General features: G+C 46.2%; 1 protein-coding gene across 2 annotated transcripts in view; it reads left to right on the forward strand.

The window, feature by feature from the left end:
* SFMBT2 (Scm like with four mbt domains 2) overlaps nt 1-22704 on the forward strand; it is a 67645-nt gene that overhangs the window by 30795 nt on the left and 14146 nt on the right. For both annotated transcript variants that reach the window (XM_035127388.2, XM_035127387.2), the window contains 9 exons: nt 4749-4850; nt 5712-5859; nt 9536-9618; nt 14460-14586; nt 15803-15916; nt 19046-19088; nt 20046-20116; nt 21804-21943; nt 22519-22628. In XM_035127388.2, coding sequence (XP_034983279.2) covers nt 4749-4850; nt 5712-5859; nt 9536-9618; nt 14460-14586; nt 15803-15916; nt 19046-19088; nt 20046-20116; nt 21804-21943; nt 22519-22628 — 938 coding nt within the window. The remainder of the gene's footprint in view (nt 1-4748; nt 4851-5711; nt 5860-9535; nt 9619-14459; nt 14587-15802; nt 15917-19045; nt 19089-20045; nt 20117-21803; nt 21944-22518; nt 22629-22704) is intronic.

Genomic DNA, 22704 nt, shown 5'->3' on the forward strand with positions numbered 1-22704 from the left:
TAGTCCAAGCGGGAGATAACCAGAGCATGCACCACTCTGGAGAGACAGTCCGCGGGCAGGTAGGGTCTCAGCCTGCCTACCAGATGGAGCTGGTAGACAGCTGCCCTGGACACAGAATTAACCTGTGCCTCCATGGACAGCTGTGAGTCCAAAATGACTCCCAGGCTGCGCACCTGGTTCTTCAGGGGCACAGTTACCCCATTCAAGACCAGGGAGTCCTCCACACCTGCCCGCCTCCTGTCCCCCCAAAATAGTACTTCTGTCTTGTCAGGATTCAACAGAATAAGGAATGGGAGACTGGGCTTCATGGAGACGGCCAGCTCCTTGCTTGATGGCACTTTCTCCATAGCTCTATTACTGCTGCCGCCATTTTGAACCCTATGGCAGTCCCTCCATGGGTTGCCTGTTGAAGCCATTTTGCAAATTCCAGCCTACGGCCATCCCCAACTTGGTCCCCTCCAGATCTGTGGACTCCCACCGACCATCAGCACCAGACAACTGGTCAGGGTTGTTGGGAGTTGTAGTTCAACGTGCCTGGATGACGCTAAGTTGGGAGAGGCTGTAGGCTAGAACGGGTGCTTACAACCTGGCAGTTTCCATGCCTAGTGCTGTCGTTTCACAGAGAGAAAGCTTGCCTAACCTTCTAACACCATGTCAGAACTTGCGTCCATCTAGCTTGGTACTGTGCAGTGGCGTAGCATAGGGGGGCCCAGGGACAAAATTTGAGAGGAGGGCACAACCCACTCAGGCGCCAGCATTGGCCGACCAGGCTCCCCCCATGTGAGCGGGCACGACCCTGCTTGGCTCTGGTGGCGGGGCACTCCATCCGCATTGGTGGCTTGCCTGCCCCGGGTGCCAGCAACCCCTGCTATGCCACTGGTACTGTACAGGTGAAACTCAAAAAATTAGAATATCGTCGAAAAGTGCATTTACTTCAGTAACGCAACTTAAAAGGTGAAACCAATATATGAGATAGATGCATGACATGCAAAGCAAGATATGCCAAGCCTTTATTTGTTGCAATTGCAATTATTTGTCGTTAGGCGGGTCAATTATAAATGGAATGTAATTAATGAAATGTAATAGCAATATTTATTTTTGTTTATTTTTGTATTATTCTGGCGTGTGGTCCTCTGCAACAATTGTAACTATTTGTTTTATTACTGTGGAATTTCCAAAAGAAAGCATTTGTAAAAATTAAAAGAAAAAAATAATAAGTTGCATTACTGAAATAAATGCACTTTTTGACGATATTCTAATTTTCCGAGTTTCACCTATATGCATTGAACTGCAGCATCTACCCCAAGGCTTTGTGTTTTTGGTTTGCATATTGTTTTGGAAAACGTGAATTAGTGTCCTGGACTGGCTGGAGGCAGGATGGTGGTGGGAGGCACTGTTGGGGGGGAAACACAACACCCCCCCCCCCCGGCAAAGGGAAGAAGGCTCAGAGCCAGGAGAGTGATGGTGGGAAAGACTTCCTCAAAAGCATTGCTGTGACCACTAGGCATGAGCTGTGGTTTGCTTCCTTGAATAAAGATTCACCTTCACTGGCCTCGAGAGATTTATTTATTTTTGCTGCTGACTCCAGCCCTGACAATTAGGTGGATTCGCTTTAACATCTGATCCAGGCCATGCTTCCTGCCCCCCTCCATCCCTAGATCTCAGCCAGTATTTCTTTGCAGCAATTTGGATTTGAGTTTCTTGCCAGCTATGCCCTGTCGAAGCAATGAATTCTCACCTTGAGCCGCCTGGCTTGTGAGTTCAGTTTCCCCTGCGGTGAGGATATATCGGTATGGAAAACTCTGCAGGTTTAATAAAAGGAGAAGGTGATGAATTGCAAACAAGTGCACTCTATCCTACAAGCACCTTTACAATTCAGCTCTGAGTGGGGGCTGGGAGTGTGTTATTGCTCCTGCTTTCAAAAAACACTTGGTTCCTGTGGAGAATGGGGAGTGAAATTACTAGTATCAAGAATACTGTCGTTGCTGCAACGCGGGCCAGTGATGGAAGAGGTCCTCTTCCTTTTGATGAAAATCAGGCTGTTGGAAAGCAACAGTTTCCCAGTGGTGGAAAACCACACGAAATTGGCGCATAATTGGAGGGGAGAGGGGTCAGCGCTGCGTTTGGAAGCGCAAAATGTGTGGCTTCTGGAATTGAATCCTTTCAACTGCAGAGTTCTGCAAACACACTTAAATGTGCTTCCAGACCCCCTGAAAAGTTGGGGACACCCCCCCGCCACCTTAAGCATTTGAAAGCAACGATTCTTGATTTATTTCATTTTGTCTAAACACCATTTTAGCCCACCCTTCATCGCAAAGTGATCCCAAGCTGGAGAAGAATTTTTAAAAAATTATTTACGATCAGTAATCATAGAATGAGCAATATTATTATTATTATTATTATTATTATTATTATTATTCCCCGCCCATCTGGCTGGGATTCCCTAGCGACTCTGGGCAGCTTTCAGCAGAATATAGAAACGATATAAATATAAATGGTTAGCTAACAGCCCAGCAAATGCCCTAGTGAATCATCTAATTTGCAATCAGTTAAATTACCTGGTCTATATATTACATGAGTATTTCAAAGAACACTTTGTTTATACAGATGAACCTAGGAGCTTTGAGGTGCAAAGATGCCCCAGAGTGGCTGGGGAAACCCAGTCAGATGAATCATGGAATCACACAATGGCAGAGTTGGGAGGGACCCTGAGGGTCATCTAGTCCAACCCTTTGCAGGATGGCGTACGTCTCCTCCTCCCTATTTTATCCTCACAACAACCCTGTGAGGTAGGCTGGGCTGAGAGGCAGCGACTGTCCCCCCGAGGTCTCCCAGTGAGCTTCGTGTGGCCAAGTGGAGATTTGAACCCTGGTCTCCCAGGTCTTATAGTCCAGCCCTTTAACCGCTAGACTACACTGGCTCTCAAGTCTCTTAAGCACAAATTGGTATCTCACACAGTCACTTATATCTGCTATGTCGTCTTGAACGTAAAGGACCTGTGTTTGATGCAGCGTGGAGGGTCCATGAGCACACCCTACTTCCTTTTTTGTCTCAAGAGTAGAGAGAGAGAAAGAAAGAGAAGTATTATTATCTGCCACGGATGTGCGCCAAGGAATTCAGAGAGCAATCCATCACGTCTGTGCGTCAATTTGAGCCTAATAGCAATTAAAAGCTTTGTGTTCGCTCCAGTGAAATGTATCCTTCAGAAATTATGTAGATTAATTGGCGTCTTGAAAGGAAGCATATGTTTGCCGTCTCATTCATTCCTCTGAATCTGAGGCAGGCTGGTAAATGGTTCGCTGGGAGGGAGCGTTTTGAAGCCACCTTCTCACGCTTCCCGTTAAACTGAGGCCAAGAGGGGCTGTCTTGTCATCTGGACCTCCATACACACTGCCCAGGCTTTCTCCCTGGGGAAGTCACTTCTGGAGTTGCCATATGACCTCTTTTCCCTGGACACGTCCTCTTTTCCAGGATTAAAATTTCTGTCCTGGTAGATTTTTTAAATTTGGCAAAATGTCTTGGGTTTTTTGTTTCCAGTAACCCGAGAAAATTTTTCTAGTGCATTAGACTCAGACCTAAGATACCCGGCTAGGCTAGTCTGCAGCAGAGAATCACAACAGAGAAGCGTTTTAAAGTAGCTACATACTGTATAAATTCCTTCTCTTGTGGCTGAACTAAAAGGATGCTAGCTCAGCTACAAGATCTTGGAGAAGGAGTCTGGGAGGGCAAGAGTTAACATCCCCTTGCCCTTAAGGAGAGCCCATATGTACATGTTAAACAGTTTTAAAAACTGTTCTGTGCACACTTCTGTTCACAAAGATGTGAACACGAGCCCAAATACTTTCACGTGGCAAGTGAGGGAGCAATGTGTATTATTTTTATTTTGTTGTTGAAAGTTAAGAACATTGCGGCTAGGAGTATTATCACAGCTTCTGGCGGTTGAATAAAATCTGACTAAAATGTGGCTTCTTTTTTTGCTCTGCAAAATATGGCAACCCTAGTAACGCATTAGTTTGGCTTCACCCCTGGAGGAGAACTCCATTGTCTCTCGAGACTGACGGGTGCCAACAAGAGGGGATGTGACTTAGGCAGGATGGAGAACAGAAGATACCATGGTGTGTAGCCATGGTGGGCCCACAACCGCTGCTGCAAAGAGGACCCAAATCCCAGGGAGTCAGATAAATGGTGCTTGCTCCCTACTTGGACTCCACTGAGCCTCTTGGGCTTGCCGATCGGAAGGTCGGCGGTTCGAATCCCCGTGACGGAGATGAGCGCCGCAACCCCGTAGTCGCCTTTGACTGAACTTGACTGTCCAGGGGTCTTTTACATACCTGCCAAGTTCCTCTCTGAAAAATAAGGGACCGGACCGAAATTTGCATACTGGAAGTAGCGTGGCGGCCATTTTGGACCTGGGCGGAGCATGCTCAGAAGTGACTTTTGATGCTGCTGTGCCCAGTTCCAAAATGGCTGCCGCACCAGAAGTCATGCTGCAGCCATTTTGGAACTGGGCAGAGCAGCATCAAAAGTCGCTTCTGAGCATGCTCCGCCCAGTTCCAAAATGGCCGCTGCGCCGGAATAAACCGGGGGAAAACAAAAAAATCCGTTTTTTCGGCTGGGGACATCTGGAAAAACGGGGGTTTCCCGGAGAAAACGGGAGACTTGGCAGCTATGGTCTTTTACCTTTTTTACCTAATCACCTTCTGAGCCTCGGGGACAAAGCCTTGGATTTATTTGTTTTTGTTTCATAGGACCATGACGACTTGAGGAACCACCTGTTCACGGTGGGCATGAAACTGGAGGCGGTGGATACAAAAGAGCCATGTAGGATTTGTCCCGCTACAATATCTAAGGTGAGAGATTTAAAATGTAGGAAGGCAGGGGGTTGGACTAGATGACCCGTGGGTCCCTTCCAAGTCTAAAATTCTATGATTCTAACACAGCTGGATAATAATAATAATAATAATAATAATAATAATAATAATAATAATAATAATAAAGATTTCTTCCCTTCCCTTCCCCGTGAGGTCCTAGGGTGGTTTATTAGTGGTAAGCTCAATGGTGGGGGCACTCTTGACAAACTTTCCTTCACCCAAAAAGAGCACTTCCACTTTATTTATTTATTATGGTGCATTTCTACCCCACCTTTTCCTCCAAGGCGCTCCAGGTGGCATACGTGGTTCTCCCACTCCCCATTTTATCCTCACAACAACCCTGTGAGGTAGGTTTCGGACCTGAAGTGTGAAAATTGTGGACCCACTTTTGCTGACGAGTATCCTGAGGACGCGGGTGGCGCTGTGGGTTAAACCACTGAGCCTAGGGCTTGCCGATCAGAAGGTCGGTGGTTCGAATCCCTGTGACGGGGTGAGCTCCTGTTGCTTGGTCCCTGCTCCTGCCCACCTAGCAGTTCGAAAGCACGTCAAAGTGCAAGTAGATAAATAGGTACCGCTACAGCGGGAAAGTAAACAGCGTTTCCGTGTGCTGCTCTGGTTCGCCAGAAGCGGCTTAGCCAATGCCGCGAGATGAGCACCGCAACCCCAGAGTCGGTCACGACTGGACCTAATGGTCAGGGGTCCCTTTACCTTTATGCTGAACCTAGTGCAGTATTTTCTGTGCAAAAGGAAAGGAAAACAAAGTCCGGTCCCTGAACATTCGTTCTGTGTGTCGATGGCGGGGGCGTTTTCCTTAATGCAGAACTGTTTGGTTCCCTTCAGGTTTTTAACAACCATTTTGTTCAAGTAACCATCGACGACCTCCGTCCCGAAGCCAGCGCAGCCTCCATGATTTGCCATGCCGATTCCTTGGCGATCATGCCAGTACAGTGGTGCCTTAAGAACGGAGTCCACCTGTCACCACCCAAAGGTCTGTATATATAGCTCTCTCTGGGCAAAAAGACTTTCCTGAGTTTTCAGAGTGCTACTGGCTCGTTTTGATTTTGATAGTGAGTCTCAGGGTTGCATAACCCAGGACATGAGACATGGGAGAAGCCTATAAGCGCTGCATGCCAAATCTGGAGAGAGGGACTCAGCCATGAAGCTCCCAGATATTTACCGTGTATAAGACGACGTTTTTTGCTAAGAAAAAAATGGGCAAAAATTGGGTGTCGTCTTATACACGGATAGTCAATGCAGAGCGGGGACGTGCGATTAGTGGCAGCAGCAAGCGGGAGATTGGCGGTGGTGATTGGGCGGGCGATTGGTGGCTGCGGCAAGGCCTGCTGGTGATTGGCTGTGGCTGCGGCAATTGGCCAGGCGATTGGCGGCTGCAGCAAGTGGGCGGGTGGGCTGTTGGTGGCGGTGAGGTGTACGATCGGCAGTGGTTGTGGCAAGCGAACAGAGGTGGCGGGCAGGCGGGTGAGCGATTGGCGGAAGTGACCTCTCCCACCCCTCGGAAAAGCTAAAGAACTTAATTTCTTAATTTTGGGCGTCTTATACATGGAAAAATACTGTATGTTTCAGAACTGGCATGGCGTACTGCAGCAGTCGCCAGCCTTTCTCAGGGGGTGCCCTTTTGCAATCACAAATTGGAGAAGCTTGTTGTGGGTGCCACAGGAACACCGCAACGAAGCACACACCGCAATCTGTTTTAATAGCAACTGCAGAATTGCCTATTTCAGCCAGGGAAAGGCATTCTGGAGCACCAGGAAAGACTCACAATGATGACTCCTTGCATCCTGGTTCAAGGTTTGGCTTAATGCTTGAGAAACCTGGCATCATCTCTAAGCCTAACTCAGTGTATCTCTAAGTCTAACCCACCCTACCTCGCAGGGTTGTTGTGAGGATAATGTACGGGGGGCAGAAGCATTTATTCCCCCCATAAGCTTTATTGCTATTGGAAAGTAATTTATTACAATTATATATTATATTATATTATATTATATTATATTATATTATATTATATTATAATTATAATAATTTATTATTATTGGAAAGCATAATGCTGGTGGTCAACAAAAGAGGTTTAAAGACTGTCTCAAGGCAAATCTTAAAAAATGTAGTACAGTGGTACCTCTACTTACGAATTTAATGCGTTCCGAACACACATTTGTAAGTCGAAAAAATTTGTAAGTCGAATCCCATAGGAATGCATTGGGAGAAAAAATTCGTAAGTAGAAGCAACCCTATCTAAAAATCCGTAAGTAGAAAAAATCCTATCTAAACCGCATCCAAGATGGCGGGCGGAGCTCCGTTCGTAAGTAGAAACATTCGTAAGTAGAGTTATTCGTAAGTAGAGGTACCACTGTATAAACACTGACCACTGGGAAACACTGGCCTGCGAGCGCTCCAGTTGGAGAACAGCCTTTACCAAAGGTGTCATGGACTTTGAAGACTCTCGAACTCAGGACAAAAGGGAGAAACATGCTAAGAGGAAGGGCATGCTTGGCAAATCCACACCGTGATCAACTCCCGCCCGGAAACCAATGTCCCCACTGTGGAAGGACGTGTGGATCCAGAATTGGCCTCCACAGTCACTTACGGACTCACTGTTAAAACCGTGTTTATGGAAGACAATCTTACTCGGCTATGAGTGATTGCCAAAGAAGAAGAAGAATGTAACAACCCAAAAGTGCATTGGCAGTGTATCTCATCACACCGCATACAAAACAAGCGAGTCATAAATAACAAGAGAGAGAGTTTCATTGCAGTTGAACTTCCAGTTCTAGGATTCTATGAAATGGTGACACAACAATATTTTTCAAGACACCCTTATTTTCCCAAGCTGGTCTAGAAAGTGACACCTAAACACAATTAATAAATAAATTCTGCTTTATTATACCAACACGGCCTGCTTTGGGCGCTGGTTTTCTGGGGACGGGTAGAGGTTAGGCTGCATGTTTTTCCTAAACTGAATTTATCCCTTTTTGCCTGGAGGCAGATTTAATGTACATTCCTTCCCTGCTATTAAACAACTGGAAGAAGAATTGTGTGGGTTCCCTGGGGCCAAAAATAGACCCATGTGCTCTTTCTGTTCGGTGCCAGCCAGCAAATGCATCTCCATTAACTGCCAAGAAATGTAAGCACTGAGCTGGCACCGCTTATATTTACTAAGCTGGATTTATAGACCTCTTTTCTTTCTTTCTTTCTTAAACATTAAGAGCCAATGCACCCTTTTATGAGCTGTTTAAGGGGAAAGAACATTTGCTCAAGGATTACAGCAGTTTGCAGAGAACGCTCAGCTATGCGCTCAAATGTAATCATGCGCCGCTCCTTGACGGCATGCTATTGCCATCATCTGAAATCTTAACACAGGCCACTGCGGTTAATAAAATACTTAAGGTAAAGGTAAAGGGACCCCTGACCATTAGGTCCAGTCGTGACCGACTCTGGGGTTGCGGCGCTCATCTCGCATTATTGGCCGAGGGAGCCGGCGTACAGCTTCCAGGTCATGTGGCCAGCATGACAAAGCCGCCTCTGGCGAACCAGAGCAGCACACGGAAACGCCGTTTACCTTCTACTTGCTAGGTTGGCAGGAGCTGGGACCAAGCAACAGGAGCTCACCCCGTCACAGGGATTCAAACCGCCGACCTTCTGATCGACAAGCCCTAGGCTCTGTGGTTTAGACCACAGCGCCACCTACTTAGCTGGTTATAAAAGGGCAGCTAGCCGCCAGCATCTAACACCTGTTACTTGAGGCTGATGGGAGTTGTAGTACAACACACCTGAACTGCACCTGGTTGGAGAAGGGCTGGCTTCAGGCAGGACCACAGTCCAAAATTGCAATAAGTGCACGGGTGGAAGAGCCGAGCAATGAAGACAGCTGGGGATTTGAGGCTGAAGCAGATCCAGCTGCCAAAGAGGCAAGCCACCGTTCTTCAAAGGGACCTTGACAGTGGGAACTTTTTGGTACCCAGAATCATAGAACTGCAGAACAGAAAGGGTCCCCTGTGGGTCATCTAGTCCAACCCCCTGCAATGCAGGAATCTCAGCTAAAGCATCCATGGCTGGTAGCCATCCAACCTCTGCTTAAAAACCTCCAAGGAAGGAGAGTCGCCACCTCCCAAGTTGCCAAACAGCTTTTACCATCCAGAATTTCTTCCTAATGGTTAGTTGGAATCTCCTTTGAACCCGTTGGTTCGGATCCTACCTTCTGGGCGGATTTCAAGAAATTATTAAATCGCAGAAAAACATCTAATATTAAAAACTTCCCTATACAGGACTGCTTTCAGATGTCTTCTAAAAGTCATATACAGTAGTTAAAGTATTTATCTGTTTGACATCTGATGGGAGGGCATTCCAGAGGGTGGGTGCCACTACCAAGAAGGCCCTGTAACTTCACTTCTCGCAGTGAGGGAACCACCAGAAGGCCCTTGGAGCTGGACCTCAGTGTCCGGGCTGAATGATGGGGGTGGAGACGCTCCTTCTTATGTCCTTATATTCAGTGCTAAAAAAAAAAAAAGAGGTTCCAGAACTCACCATGAACTCACCTCTGTTTTCTTATAATGGCAAAGGTGCCCACCTGAGAGGTGCCCGAACTGAGTTCTGGTGAGCTGAGGCTGAAAAATAAAGCCCTGTTTATAGTCTTATGCGCTGTCTTGCAGGTTATTCTAGCCAGGACTTCGACTGGGCGGATTACCAGAAGCAATGTGGAACTGAAGCAGCTCCCCAGTTCTGCTTCAGAAATGTAAGATCCCGTTTTCCTTTTCTAAAAAGGTTTATTGATTTAATTGAGACAGATTTGTTTGTTTATTTATTTGGCTGGCTGCAAATGTAACAAGGGGGGGGACTTCATCCTCTGACACTAATGCAAATATCCCATCAATACGTAAATTGATATAGGCTGAATATGTGTCCAAATCTAGTGAGGGCCACTGTGGTGTAGTGGTTAGAGTGTTGGACTAGGACCTGGGAGACCAGGGTTCGAATCCCTGCTCAGCCGTGAAACCTGCTGGGTGACCTTGGGGCCCAGTCATGGTCCCCTCAGCCTAACCTGCCTCACAGGGTTGTTGCGGGATGATAAAATGGATAGAAAACCATTGATGGCTGCTTGAGCTCCTTGGAGGAAAGGTGAGGCATAAATAAGATCAAAGACCCAAACGATGTTGATGATCGCAAGCTGTGCATTCAGACTTAGAAAGGGCAGCGAGATCTTCAGACTGCTTTTCTTTTATATCTGCTAATCCCCCACCGGCCTCCTCGTTTGCTGGTTCTTAGCTTCCGCCTTTCAGCACCACGAACTAAGCAGCAGGGACTGCTTAAACCAGGCACCCCAGAACTGCAGCCCACCCCAAACTTTTGGCCTACAACTCCCATGATCCCTAGCTAACAGGACCAGTGGTCAGAGATGATGGGAATTGTAGTCCAAAACAACTGGAGGGCCAAAGTTTGAGGATGCCTGGCTTAAACAATGAGGGGGGGGGAGGAAATGCAGCATTTATCTTTTTAAAAATAACAACACCCCAACAACAACATGGCATCTGAGCTTCTGGGCTGGTGGGAAAATGGATGCAGTGGACAAAATAGGGAAGCCGAAAGCAGCCCAGAGACTGGAGTCTACCACCGTGATGTCCCCTAGATTCTGCCGGACTCCAGTCCCCATAAACCCTAGCTAGAATGGCCGTTGACCAAGGATGATGGGAGATGTAGTCCCAAGCAAAATCTCCAGGCCCCCCCCCTGCTAGGGAGCATTGGGAAGTTTTGTTTCTCCGAGCGCAGGAAACTGCCTGACACCGAGTTGGTCCATTTGGCTCCGTTGCCCTGGTGTCGTCTACTCTGAAGGACGTTGCTGATCCTCCCTCCCAGGATCCTTTTCAACCGGAAACTCGGTGGGTGGAACCCGGAACTGGGTGGGGTTGCATAGAGTTCCCCTTCGAGGAGGAGTTGGAGGAAAAATAGGAGCCGAGTAGGAAACATAGGAAGCTTCCTTATACCTGGTCCATCCAGGTCAGTGCTGTCTACACGGATTGGCAGCCACTCTCCTGGGCTTTGGGTAAGGGGCATTCCCAGTCCCACTTGCAGGTGTCAGGGATTGAAACAGGGAGCCTCTACATGATTGGCTGGTGCTTCACCAATGAGCTTCAGGTTCTGTTCAAATATATGAAAGGATGTCATATGGAGGAGGGTGAAAGGTTGTTTTCTACTGCTCCAGAGAAGCGGACACGGAGCAATGGATTCAAACTTCAAGAAAGAAGATTCCACCTAAACATTAGGAAGAACTTCCTGACAGTAAGAGCTGTTCGGCAGTGGAATTTGCTCCCAAGGAGTGTGGTGGAGTCTCCTTCTTTGGAGGTCTTTAAGCAGAGGCTTGACAGCCATCTGTCAAGAATGCTTTGATGGTGTTTCCTGCTTGGCAGGGGGTTGGACTGGATGGCCCTTGTGGTCTCTTCCAACTCTATGATTCTATGATTCTGCCTTCTCTTGGTCAGCTGTTAGGATTCTAGAATCGTTTCCCTCTCTCTTATTTGAGGGTTTTAAAAAAGCTCTTTTTCTCCCTCCTTGCTTCCCTTGCCACCCTTAGCTTGAGTTTTCCTGTCCTGTAAAACTGGGCTGCGTTTATCTCTGCCCGTTCTTGAGAAGCTCCCTCCTTTCTATTTCTTGCAGTAAGATTGTGGGAGAGAAATTTGAGTCCGTTCACCTTTCAGTCAGCACCCACCTAATTTGTACTTCCCAGACCAAATTTTCACTTCTTACAATTTTGTGATGCAGTTTGCCAACCAAAGAATGGTCCCAGAAATGTGTACTAGGACACAAACTAACATGGAAAAACACATTACATACGGGGAAATGACTTGCAGGAAGAGAAACCTGTAGCTTTTGTCAAATATAAAGCGCACAGTATAGCTTTGCTGTCTAATCCATCATAGAAATGTTGCAAGGCAATAAGGTAACTGATTTGAGTCATAGAATCATAGAGTTGGAAGAGACCACAAGGGCCATCCAGTCCAACCCCCTGCCAAGCAGGAAACACCATCAAAGCATTCTTGACATATGCCTGTCAAGCCTCTGCTTAAAGACCTCCAAAGAAGGAGACTCCACCACACTTCTTGGCAGCAAATTCCACTGTCGAACAGCTCTTACTGTCAGGAAGTTCTTCCTAATGTTTAGGTGGAATCTTCTTTCTTGTAGTTTGAATCCATTGCTCCGTGTCCGCTTCTCTGGAGCAGCAGAAAACAACCTTTCTCCCTCCTCTATATGACATCCTTTTATATATTTGAACATGGCTATCATATCACCCTTTAACCTTCTCTTCTCCAGGCTAAACATATCCAGCTCCCTAAGCCGTTCCTCATAAGGCATCGTTTCCAGGCCTTTGACCATTTTGGTTGCCCTCCTCTGGACATGTTCCAGCTTGTTTAAAACAATTGGCCATTATTTGACAAAATGTGAAAGGTCAAAATGCATGTGAAACTTTGTGTCGGTGTGTGTGTTTGGTTTGTAAAACTTTTTCAAACCGGTTAAGAAACAGGGCAAAATGAACTTGACACTTGGAACAAATGAGAAACTTAGTGGAACCAAAATGGTCAGATTATTCCATCCACATCAATGCCTGTCCTTTTTTAAAAGAGTATTCAGCTCTCACTTAGTCACTGTCAGTTTGTTTATATATAATATATACCATACTTTCCACGAATACATTTCTGCTCATAATGATTCATGGAAAATTAACAGCCTAAATAACAGCCCATAGTGCTATAACATAATGCTTAACAGCTCCTCTGTGACCAGTTCGCTCTATTATATCAGAACTGTTATTGAGCATAGAGCTATGATATCTAATACCTTTGCAGTCCAAGGAAGCCTCAAAGTTGTTGGCATTGGGGCCTAGCAACACACACACACCGGCAACAAAAAAACCCCTCACAAATTTAAGGGTGCTGAGAATTGCTAGGAAACCCCTGTTCGCCTCACAGAACTTCAGTTCCCAGAGTTCCCTGGGAAGAGGGATTGATTGGTTGATAAACCAATGATGTTCACCTGTCTCATTTCACCCACGAGGAATTGGCGCCCTGGGTGGGAAATAGGGGCCTCCTAGCAACTCTCAGCAGGGACCCAGATGGCACTGTGGGTTAAACCACTGAGCCTAGGGCTTGCTGATCAGAAGGTCGGCAGTTCGAATCCCTGCAACGGGGTGAGCTCCCATTGCTCGGTCCCAGCTCCTGCCCACCTAGCAGTTTGAAAGCACATCAAAGTGCAAGTAGATAAATAGGGACCGCTCCGGCGGGAAGGTAAACAGCGTTTCCGTGCGCTGCTCTGGTTCGCCAGAAGCGGCTTAGTAATGCTGGCCACATGACCAGGAAGCTGTCTGCGGACAAACACTGGCTCCCTCAGCCTATAGAGCGAAATGAGCGCCGCAACCCCAGAGTCGGACACGACTGGACCTGATGGTCAGGGGCGCCTCTACCTTTACCTTTAGCAACTCTCAGCACCTTAAAGAAAAGAAAAAAACTACACTTCCCAGGATTCTTTGCGGGGAAGCCATTGCTATTTAAAGTGGTGCAATAGTGTTTTAAATGTCTGGTGCTCAAAAGGTCAGGAATTCCCCTTAAAGTTCTTCTGGTAACAGCCATCGCATGAAGGCAACTATGGCAGGCGTGTGGGTATAATTTATATATATATATTATTTATTTAGACACAGTTTAGGATTTGGGACTAACGTGGCTCTCTCCAATTTTCCCTTTAGCAAGCCGCATGAGATCCTCGTCAAATCAGTCCCCATTAATCTCTGCGCTCTTTTAAGTGGCCTTGCATGGGGGCGATTCATGAATGTCTTATTAACGAAGTTCAGATTGCAGACCCTCAACATTTAATGGCTTTGCTTAGCTTGCATGCAGTAGGAACTGGTGCACTTTCAATGGTTCTGGATCAGTATTTTTTATCCATTCTCTCTCCCCCTGCCCTCCATCAGAGGTAAATCTCAATATCTATCAAATGAGCACCACAAAACAACTTGAGGATTGTGCTAATTTCCATCATTTGTTCAGTTGAGGAAATAGTTCATTGGTGACAAAGGCCAAGCGATTGTGTGGCGAGGGCCAGCTTCTCAGATCAAACTTAAATTTCGTGCTTGGAAGTAGGGTTGCCAGACTCAATAGAGGACAGGACTTCTGTGCCTTTAATTGCCCTGCTCTCTTTTGAGTCTGGAAACCTTAAAGAGAAACCAGCAGACATTTTGTTTAATTTCCAAGCAAAGGGTCTGCTGGTTTCTCTTTAAGGTTTCCAGACTCAAAAGAGAGCAGGGCAATTAAAGGTACAGAAGTCCTGTCCACTATTGAGTCTGGCAACCTTACTTGGAAGTGTTGACACATCTCAGTCATTCGGTTAGTTCTTTGTAATCGCAGTTATCGCCGAAAACATTGGACACCTGTTGAACCAGAAGTGTTAGGGGAATGGACATATTCAAGAGGGGCATCCAACCCTCTTTTAAGCTGCCGTCAATGTCCTGAAAACTAGCCAAAGTGCTGCTATCTGCACAAGGGCCAAGGGGTACAAAACTAAAGCCAGGGGCTATGTGGTTGCCTCTTTCAGGTATCCTTCAGCCGAGGCTTTACGAAAAACATGAAGCTGGAGGCTGTGAACCCCAAGAACCAGGCTGAAATCTGTGTGGCTTCCGTCATCTCAGTAAAAGGGAGGTTAATGTGGCTCCGCTTGGAAGGTAAGTTAGAATATCTACTATGTTTTGTAGTTTTCAATGGGCGGCAGTGGCCTTGTAGGCTTATGGCCATAGCTGCCAAGTCTCCCGTTTTCCCCGTGAAACCCCCGTTTTTCCAGCTGTCCCCAGCCGAAAAAACGGCTTTTTTGGCTTTTTTCTCGGTTTATTCTGGTGCGGCAGCCATTTTGGAACTGGGCACAGCAGCATCAAAAGTCACTTCTGAGCATGCTCCGCTACTTCTGGTATGGTAATTTCGGTCCGGTCCCTTATTTTTCAGAGAGGAACTTGGCAGGTATGCTTATGGCGTGGGTTGACAACAGAGCACCCCCGGGCACCCATGCGCCCTCAGAGGGCCTTCACTGGTGCTCAAAAGAAATTGGGCTTGAAGGAAGAAGTACGAAGAAGTCTTCTGTCAATTGTTGTGCAATGTATACTTATGGAATATTTTACTTTGGATAAAGAATACCTACAAGATACTCACTTGCAGAGAGGAAGAGAAGGCTTTGTTCGATCCTAATTGTGGCGGGGAGATCTCAGCCCCACCGTACCAAGTTAGGGGGGTATTTTCCCTAGTTGCTGTTAAAGAAGAAGAGCTGCCATTTTGTCTCACTTAACTGGTGGCGCAGAAACTATGTTTGCTGTAGAGCTGATCTCTTACCTTTGCATCCCCTTGTCCTGCTTTGTCTCCTCCTTTTTTCAAAGCCATTGGCACACTTGAGGAGGAAAGCTCTGCAACATGGTTTCTCAAACTTGGGTCTCCAGCTGTTGTTGGACTACAACTCCCATCATCCCTAGCTAGCAGGACCTGTGGTAAGGGAAGATGGGAATTGTAGTCCAAAAACAGCTGGAGACCCAAGTTTGGGAAACCCTGCTCTACGATTATTGCAATGTTGGCATCTGTATATGTAACCTGAATGCTGCTGTTGTGCTAGCACTTTCTCTCTCTCTCTCTCTCTCTCTCTCTCTCTCTCTCTCTCTCTCCCTCTCCCTCTCCCTCTCCCTCTCCCTCTCCCTCTCCCTCTCCCTCTCCCTCTCCCCCTGAATTTTTAAAATGCAACAGCCTTATATTTCTTTAGGGCCTGATGTGATGAAAGGATGTTTTGGAACAGAGAGTTTATTCCTTGCTGCATGTCTTACCCTTTTGAGATGGAGGAGACTACTTCTGTCGCCGCCGCCGCCTTCCTGGCTTTCAAATGGCATAATAAATTTGCTTTTATAGGTTTACAGGTGCCTGCTGCAGAATACATCGTCGATGTGGAGTCGATGAACATATTCCCAGTTGGCTGGTGTGAAGCGAATGCTTACAAGCTCTCGACACCGCATAAAGCTGTGTGTAAGTACACGAAAGAGCAAAATTGGGGCTGTTAACCTTTGCTGTGTTGTTTCAGCAGCTAGGCCTTAGTTGGCAGAAGGCGAAGAGATTTGGGGAGCTTCCGGGCTGTCGCTGCTTTCGAGAGGGATGCAGGCACACCCTCACAAATTGTGCGGTTATACCATCATACCTCGGTTTAAGTACGCCTCGGTTTGAGTACTTTCAGTTTTAGTACTCCGTGGACCCGTCTGGAACGGATTAATCCACTTTCCATTACTTTCAATGGGAAAGTTTGCTTCAGGTTAAGTACGCTTCAGGTTAAGTACGGACTTCCAGAACCAATTACACTAATACTTCGGGTTAAGTACGCTTCAGGTTGAGTACTCCACGGACCTGTCTGGAACGGATTAATCCACTTTCCATCACTTTCAATGGGAAAGTTCACTTCAGGTTAAGTACGCTTCAGTTTAAGTACTCCATGGACCGTCTGGAACGGATTAATCCACTTTCCATTACTTTCAATGGGAAAGTTCGCTTCAGGTTAAGTACAGACTTCCGGAATCAATTGTGTACTTAAACCGAGGTACCACTGTAGTTGGCTGGGAGACTGGCACAGCAAAACCCACTTCTCTTGATGCAGCCTAGAATAGCTTTAGCTTTTTTTTCTTTCTCCTTTTTTTTGCTGCTGCATCACCCTGTTGACTCAAGTTAAGCTTGTGGTCCACCAAGACCCCAAGATCCTTTTCACATGTACAGTGGTACCTTGGTTCTCAAACGTAATCCTTTCCGGAAGTCCGCTCCAAAACCAAGGTGTGCTTTCCCATAGAAAGTAATGCAGAATGGATTAATCCATTCCAGACTTTTTAAAACAACCCCTTAAAACAGCAATTTAACATGAATTTTACTACTGAGAACATTGATTCATAAAATGAAAGCCAGAAACAATGTACTGCAGTCACACAATCAATCAGTAGCTGAACTGGGTTCCACACAGTCACAAAAATAAAATAAAAGCTGCAGAAACAAAAACGCAAAATAAATAGCAAAAACACACCTCAGCGTAACACTCAAATCGGAAGTGTAACACTCAAAACGAAGCACGTTCGGCATCCGAAAAAAGTTTGCAAACTTACATACATACTTCTGGGTTTGCAGTGTTTGGGTTCCAAGTTGTTTTGAGTACCAAGGCGTTTGAGAACCAAGGTACTGCTGTACTGCTAGTAAGCCAAGTGCCCCTCCATCCTATATTTGTGCAACTGGTTCTTCCTGCCTAAGTGCAGGACTTGCGATTCGTCCCTGTTGAAATTCCTTTTGTTCGTTTGGGCCATGTTCTCCAGGAGCCCCAAAGATGGATCTCTCACCTCAACCCTAGCTTGACCCCATGGGGCTGCATTTCCCTAGGCGACTACTCCTTGAGTAAAGAAACATCATCTCATAGGAGCAGGTTGACAGCTGTCTTTTAAAATAAATTGTTGGGGAATAAGGTGGTTGAAAACGATGAGAAAGAACTATGGGCTCCGTTAGTTAGCTGTTTGGTTGGTCAGGATGGCACATAGCTTGCCTGTTGAATGCAAAATACAGAATGGAACAAATGGCAAGCCTTCCCCAGAAATTCGCAGGTCATGCGGGAAAATACGAAGGTTTTCTTAAAGAGCAAAACACGTTTGGCTTTTAAAATCAAGGAGCTATGCCCAATTTGGGAGAACACAACAGAGGCAGCGGTACAGAGCCTTCATTGCTATTAATTAAGTGAATAAAGACACAAAGGGTAATCAAGCGTGCAAAATCTAGCAGCGTAATAAGATTATTGTGTATTATTATTATTATTAAAGTACAGATCCTGTAAAAGCAAGATGAGTGATCATGCAGAGTCTTTCAGCCTGCTTCTTAATGAAGCTGAAGCCTAATTGTTTGCTGCGCACACAGTTAAGAAGCCAGCATTTAATATATCAGTCAGTGCAGTTATGCCAAAGGGCTGCCCATGTTACTGGGGCTGCATACACAAAACAGCTACAACTCCCAGCACCCTTAGCAAACTATATTTCCCAGGAATGGGGGGAAGCCAGATATTTTAATTATTATTATTATTATTATTTATTATTATTATTATTATTATTATTATTATTATTATTAATCTGGGCAGCTTCCATCATCATCATCATCATCAAGCAAGCAACAAAACATCAAACATTAAAAACTTCCCTAAACAGGGCTGCCTTCAGATGTCTTCTAAAAGTCAGATAGTTGTTTATTTCCTTGACATCTGATGGTAGGGTGTTCCACAGGGCGGGTGCCACCACCGAGAAGGCCCTCTGCCTGGTTCCCTGTAACTTCGCTTCTTGCAGCGAGGGAACCGCCGGAAGGCCCTCGGCACTGGACCTCAGTGTCCAGGCTGAACGATGGGGTTGGAGGCACTCCTTCAGGTCTACAGGGCCAAGGCTGTTTAGGGTTTTAAAGATCAGCACCAACACTTTGAATTGGGCTCGGAAGCGTACCAAACTTTGAAAGTTTGGTGTGTGCAAACAGCCTAATCCGCAGCCCATGTAACACTTGGTTTGCAGTGTGAACTTCGTTGGGTGCGATGTCACCCCCTAAACTGATAGCATTATGTTAAGATCTGAAGTGACAATTCTCAAATGATAATTTTTTTGGCTCTGAAACTGGAGAGTGGGAGATTTGGGGCAGGTGCGGCAGAGATGGGCTTATTACTGATATTTTGGAGTCCCCTGACGTTGCTCTTGTTTGAACGAAGAGTGGAATAGAATAGCTAACCAAAGTCTAACAAAACATATGGAGGGAGACAGGTTCCCCACCCATGCCTAGCAGAGTGCAGTTTATAAAATCGACAGCTGTTTGTCATAACCGCTGCATTGATCTTCCACGTTCAGAGGCAGAACCTGATGTGGGTGCCAAACACTTGGAGGTTTGTGGAGGGTTGGGCTGGGCTTGTAAACTTCTCCATCATGTCTACTTGGCTTCTAATGAACTTCTAATTTGATCCAGCAAAGCAGTTATTATGTATCTGGTCTTGCATGCAGATTTTGGGGGGGGAGGGACCCGCCACCCTCCCCACGCAGAGAACAGAATCCATTAGACATTTACAAGCATGCATTACCAAAATTGTGTTGTTCTCGCTCTCTCGCTCTGCAGTGCAAAGGAAGAGGAAGATTGCCGTCGTGCAGCCGGAAAAGCAGTAAGTAGGCACTTAAAATGTAAATAACACAGCAGCTTTAATATGTAAATAATAAATTAAGATTTGCAGCTAAGCCAAATGGCAGTCGTGCTGCAGCTTACAGCACAGGGTGTGCATAGATATTCTCCTTAAAATGATGCCTGTGCACCAACATGGTCAGAATGCGCATTGTCTGACTTGGACGAGCACAGGTTTGCGTGCTTTCATCTGCATGTCTTAAGGGGATGTCTAAAAAGACCCTTCATGTATCATTTGTGTCTGAATGGGCAGGCAGGGTGGGTGGGCAGAATTAGATCCCCCTACCCACCTTGTGTCAGGGACTTGAGCCTGCTGATACTCTCCTTGGTGGGGAAGAGGGGGGGCGGTATACCATTTGGCGACCAGAGCAGGTTTAAGTCTCTTGTGTTAATTCACAATTCCCTAAACAACTTAAGCCCAACATACCTTTACAGCTCCCTGATTCCTTACGCTTCACCTCGATTGCCGAGATCTGTTGATGGGGTGTTTTCGGTGCTCCTCCATGTCTCTGGGCTTCGGCCATCCTTTTCCAGGGGCCCAGGCTTTTAGTGTGCGGAACTCCTGGCCACTAGAAACCTCCTGGGAGTTGTTCCTGCTTCCTTTAAGGCATCTTTTTTAAAATGCAGTACTGTGTAGGCAGGCCCTTGAAACATGATTAAAAACAAAAACAAAACATGAACCAGTCTTTATTGATGTCATTGTAGCGCTGACTTTTTTATGTTATAGAGTGCCTTGTTAGATTTGCTATGAAAGTACAGTTTGTCACCGTGTAGATAAAATAAATAATAATAATAATAATAATGTAAGGGAACATAACTCGCAACCTTAACATTGGAAATGTGGAGAGGCTGCAATGAATAAATGACGTCTTGCGTCAGGCAGCCCCGATCCATCTTCAGGTTTCACAGAATTTAAATGCAGGTTTTTGTCATCCATTAGGTTACCACATGGAGAGCCTGTGGAGAAAAAAATTCACGAGCCATGCATGCTTCCTCAGACAGACGCAATAGGTGAGTTTCTTGGGTGCTGTTAAATGAACCTTGTGGGCATGGAAGCGATTACAGCAGGTTTGGAGAACTTGTGGCCTTTTAGACATTGTTGGACTACAGATCCCATTATCCCCTGCCAGCATAGCCAATGGTCAGGGATAATGGGAATTGTAGTCTTATAGCATCTGGGAACCAGGAGGTTCCTCATGTGGGCTTTACATGAATCCTGGCCATTATGGGCACTATTGTACCACAATGAAAATGTTTCTGTAATTAGCATTTTAATTTGGGCTCACTTCTCAGATTTAGCACTCGTGGCTAAATAAATCTGACCTGGCAGGGAAAGAGCAGAAGAAGACAGGACCTCAAAATGGTGCAGACATCAGCCCCCTCCATCACCTGTATTGCAGATATTAATATTGAACAACTTGAAACAATAGGATGACTCCTCTTGGATGAATAAAAACTGACTCCTCTTGGAATAAAAAAAATTGTCCAGACCCAAAATATGGTTTCAAAGCTTTACTAACAGAACTTCCTTCAAAACATAATAATCAATGTTGCATCCAAATAGTCGTGTAATATCATGTGCATGTCCGACACAGGTTCATCTTCTTGAATAATTGAAATAGCTCCAAGCAGAACTAAAATCAAAAGTCTGCCTCTCTCCACACAGCCTCCATTAGCCTGGAGCTGTTTTCTGGGCAGGAGAGACCTCATAATCACATCCTTTGCTCTCTGTGGCTCCCAGAGAAAGACTCAAAGGCCTTTACCTTTGAAATGGATATTTGCAACTGAATAACCCTTTCCTGTGATCTAAAGTTAAGCACCATGTTTGAGAGCTAGCGTTATTAACCCATTTAGGTGTTCAGAGATCTCTTCTTAGCTTCAGTGGAATTTCCCCAGATAGCAATAGACATATTATAGAGCATACACAGAGTTGTTTTCCATTTCAATGTACAGCTAAACATTTATACTTAACAACCTGCTCTAGTCAAGAGGACATCCCCTGCCACACTCACTCAGAGAGAAGCTTTTTGCACCTCTTTTCAGAGCAGGCGGGAGGGAGCGTGTGTAATCCTGGCGTCCAGTGAGATGTGGATGTATTTAAGGGGGTGTCTGCAATGTAGGTGGCGCTGTGGGTTAAACCACAGAGCCTAGGGCTTGCTGATCAGAAGGTCGGCGGTTCAAATCCCTGTGACGGGGTGAGCTCCCGTTGCTCGGTCCCAGCTCCTGCCAACCTAGCAGTTCAAAAGCACGTCAAAGTGCAAGTAGATAAATAGGTAAACGGCGTTTCCGTGTGCTGCTCTGGTTCGCCAGAAGCGGCTTTGTCATGCTGGCCACATGACCTGGAAGCTGTACGCCGGCTCCCTCGGCCAATAATGCGTGATGAGCGCGCAGCCCCAGAGTCGGTCACGACTGGACCTAATGGTCAGGGGTCCCTTTACCTTTACCTGCAGTGTAGGAGATGTTGAGGCAGTGCAAAGAAGAGCAAACAGTTGCTGGTACATTTTGGAAGGGGATATTTCCTGAGGCCTTTCAAAGGCGCTATAGGAGGTACTGGGGGTGGGGCAGTGGCGCATTGGCAATCCCCTCCTAGTTGCTTGTTCTTCATTCCAAGATGCTGGGTGGTAGCTAGAAGAGAGAAAAAGATGCTCAGTGAGGATGCAGGAGGAATGTTGGACCGTGTGCTTCTTCTTCTCTGCAGGTACCATCAATGGGAGATACAGCTGCCCTGCGCTGTTCATCAATCACCGCTGTTTCTCAGGGCCACACCTGAACAAAGGAAGATTGGCCGAGCTGCCTCAGTCTGTTGGCCCGGGCAAGTGCGTGTTGGTTCTTAAAGAGGTAAGGGTTGTGTTGAAGGGATGGGGTGCGAATTTCATAAATAATCATAGAATTGGAAGGGGCCACGAGGGTCATCTAGTCCAACCCCCTGCAGTGCAGGAATCTTTCTGCCCAGTGCGGGGCTCGAACCCACAACCCTGTGAGAAAGAATCTCGTTGCATTGCTCTCAAAAAAACTTTTCTCTCAGGCCATCGGCTAATTAAATAATCCATGGCCTTTTAAATTTGTGTGTGTGTTTGTGTGTGAATGTTTTTGTTTTATTACTATGTTGTGCATTTTTGTGGTTTTATATTATAATCCACCCTGCGATCCTTGGATGAAGGGCAGTCTAGAAACCATCATCTTGCAATACTATTCTTGGCTCAAAAAGTGCACCAAACTGCATTTAAAAAGAATTGTATTTGGGGGTGAAATGTGTTTTAAAAGGCATATATAAATATCCAACTCCATATGACCTTTGGGTGGATTAATGCAGAAACATTGGACCTTTCCAACTCAGCCATTCCATGTTTCTAAGTCCCAAATGCTGTGCTCTCTCGTCACGCTCCTTTCTCTGTTTTGCTCTCTTTGGGCAGGTCCTGAGCATGGTCATCAACTCTGCTTACAAACCCGGGAGTGTATTGCGGGAGCTGCAGCTTGTCGAAGACCCCAGGTGGAATTTCCAGGAGGAGACCCTCAAAGCAAAGTAAGGGATCCTTTCGCTTCCTCCTTTTAAACTTGGGGGTGGCGTTGAGCAGGGATGAGAGTCTGCTTTTCTGCTG

The sequence above is a fragment of the Zootoca vivipara genome, chromosome 10 (genome assembly GCF_963506605.1).
Source record: "Zootoca vivipara chromosome 10, rZooViv1.1, whole genome shotgun sequence".
NCBI lineage: Eukaryota > Metazoa > Chordata > Lepidosauria > Squamata > Lacertidae > Zootoca > Zootoca vivipara.